This window comes from Triticum urartu, chromosome 5, assembly GCF_003073215.2.
Source record: "Triticum urartu cultivar G1812 chromosome 5, Tu2.1, whole genome shotgun sequence".
Lineage (NCBI taxonomy): Eukaryota > Viridiplantae > Streptophyta > Magnoliopsida > Poales > Poaceae > Triticum > Triticum urartu.
The window spans coordinates 278,794,099-278,796,830 of record NC_053026.1 but is presented as its reverse complement, the minus strand read 5'-3'; the positions used below and the strand labels follow the sequence as shown (position 1 = coordinate 278,796,830).

Sequence of the window (2,732 nt, the reverse complement as noted above, 5' to 3'; positions counted from 1 at the left end):
ATCCGCATCCGATCCGTTTCCACCCCTATACTTATGTGTTGTCTCCACGAGGCAGGCGTGTGGGGTATCATGTGTGTGCCGCTTAATGGTTTGTGATGCTTCTTGGCCGGTTTTTCATAATTAATTGAACGATTCTCTTCTACTTAACTAATGGATGAGATAAATCTTTTACCTCTGTTTTGAAAAGAAAAAAACAAGAACAGATAATCACAACACGGCAGTGCTAACTTCCAACGATAAACAATGTGTTAGAACGCATTCTGCAATGCCCCAAAAATAAACCTCGAGATAACCCACGTCTCAAGTTACTCTGAACTGATATCAACCCAGAAGCAAAGAAGTAGCATAGTTAAAGTTGAAAAAACTGAATCTGGCGCTTCCCTTATGTGGATTGAAATGTTGAGCCTTCCAATGTGGTGCCAGGGGACAAATTATATATGAATTTCCTCGGTACAAGCAAACCATAACAGGTGCCGCTACAGAAGCAACATGATAGGAATTTCAACACAACAAAATCAGAACCCCAGAGAAAGGGAAAAAGGGGGGTTAACGTGTTCCATCCATCACTTGCGCTTCTTCTTTTTTGAAAGGTCTCCATCACTTGCGCTTCATCCCACGCCTATGCATCACTTCATTGATGTACAGTATGCCCTTGCCCTTGTACACCTCCGGCGGCTTGCAGTTCCGGACGGCGCCGGCGAAGTGGTGCACTCTGTTCTTGTCTAAGCCGGTGCAGCACACGATGTTGGGCTTGAAGCAGAAGACGCGGACAGCGGGTGGGGCGGTGAACTGCACCTCATGGCTGTAGCCCAGCTTCAGGAACAGCTCACGGCCTTCGCCCTCTGTCCTTGCTTTGAAGCCAACTCCAACGAGTTTTAGAAACCGGAAGAACTTTGACTCCATTTGCAGGCCGGACAAAATGGTTCGCCCTGCAGTAAAATACTTCACAAGGAAACTGAGAGTAGGGTCTTTTAATCAGAACAGTGGACATTCAACTGGACAATACACAAATACTGCCATTATCAAGGTGAAAGCAGAAGATAAATTTTGTATTTATAGCAACACGTATACACTTTATCGGAAAAAAACAACAGGTATACAAAACAAGATCACACTTTGATCAATTCTTTTCTAAAAAACAACAGAATGAGAGAGTAAATCAATAAGAACATCCCATACTATCGAACAATACAAGTTTCTTAGCTACAACTCCCTCCGTTCTAAAATAACTGAAGTTTTAGATTTTTCATAAGTCAAACTTATATAATACAACCAAATACACATAGTACGAAAATATTTTTCATAAGGAATCTTATGAGACTAATTTGGTGTTCGAAATTTTAATACTACTATATTTTTCTGTGGATGTGGTCAAACTTAAACAAATTTAACTTTGGACAAACCCAAAACTTCAATTAACAAGCATAGATCAGTGAATTATCAGGGCAGACCTAACTCCTAACAGATCTCCATTGCATATTTGGGGGAAAACGGAGAGGGTAGCAACGAATTCCAAGCACGGTAGGGTTCGCCACCAGCAGTAGAAAAATACTGTAGAAATCAGTCCAGCTCCTAACAGATCTCCATTCCATTTTTCACGGTAATCCAGTAGAGCTGAGGAGGAGTGTGAATGAGAAGTACTACCTTCGGAAGGCTGAGGGGAGTGTTCGGCGCCGAGGTGCGGATGAGTGGCGTCAGAGTCTGGATGAACGGCGAACCCTGCCTACGCCGTCGCTGGGGAACAGGGGCGAGGCCGCAGAAGAAGAGGGCACGTTTTTACGTGGGCTGGACCGCTCTAGGCTTAATAGGCTTAATGCGAGCGCCTATACCTCGTTTCTTGCCAGAAGTACGGGACGATCGCCCACAGCGCAGCTCAAACGGGCGGAGTGCAACTTTTAAAAAAAATTAGTGGTGTATTTAAAAAATATATGTTTTAAAAAAATTCAATCATGTATTTAAAAATGTTAAACATCTATAAAGAAATATTGCTGACGTACACAAAAATGTATACTGTGTATGGAAGAAAGTAGACATAAAAATATAGTTTCAAAAAACATCTTAATCATGTATTTAAAAAATGTAAAACCTGCACATATAAAATGTTTCTGGTGTATACTAAAAATGAGCAATGAGTATGCAAAAAAGTAGACATCAAAAATGTGTTTTAAAAAGTAGTAATCATGTTTCAAAATTTGTTAAATGTGCGTACGAAAAATATTCTTGATTTATAATTTTTTTTAATTAAACAAAAAAACAATGGAAACCAAAGAAAAAAAGAAAACCAGGAAACAAATGAAGAAAAACAATAGAAAACAAGAAAGAAACAAATAAACCAATTTTTTTGGTTAAAAATACCCTTTGAAAACTAAGAGGGAAACATTAGAAAACAAAAGAAAACTGAAAACAAATCCGAAGTATAACAAAGAAAACTGGTGAAGAAATAAGAAAATCAAAGAGAAAACAAAAGGAATGAACAAACGCATCATCGATCAGACTGAACAAGCGATCGCTAAGAAAACATGCTACTGTGCCGGCCCATACGCGTGTACACTTCGGGCGCTTCAGGCAAGGGGGGCTACCATCTCGCCATAAACAAGATATAATTTTTTTTGAGGGGAATAAACAAGATATAAATGTCGTGTCCAAAAGGATCCCTGACGCTCGCTACCTTCATTTGTGAGTTGCGGCCCAACAGTGCCATCTCGCTGCAGCACAACAAGCATGAAACTCAA

The 2,732-nt window shown here is 40.1% G+C and overlaps 1 protein-coding gene across 1 annotated transcript; it reads right to left on the bottom strand.

Annotated features, from left to right (window-relative positions):
* Positions 1-479: 479 nt before the first annotated feature.
* Positions 480-903, bottom strand: LOC125555881 (60S ribosomal protein L6, mitochondrial-like). The gene has a single exon (XM_048718690.1). It carries the CDS (start codon positions 901-903, stop codon positions 598-600), a length of 306 nt encoding a protein of 101 aa, XP_048574647.1. The 3' UTR covers positions 480-597.
* Positions 904-2,732: the final 1,829 nt, after the last annotated feature.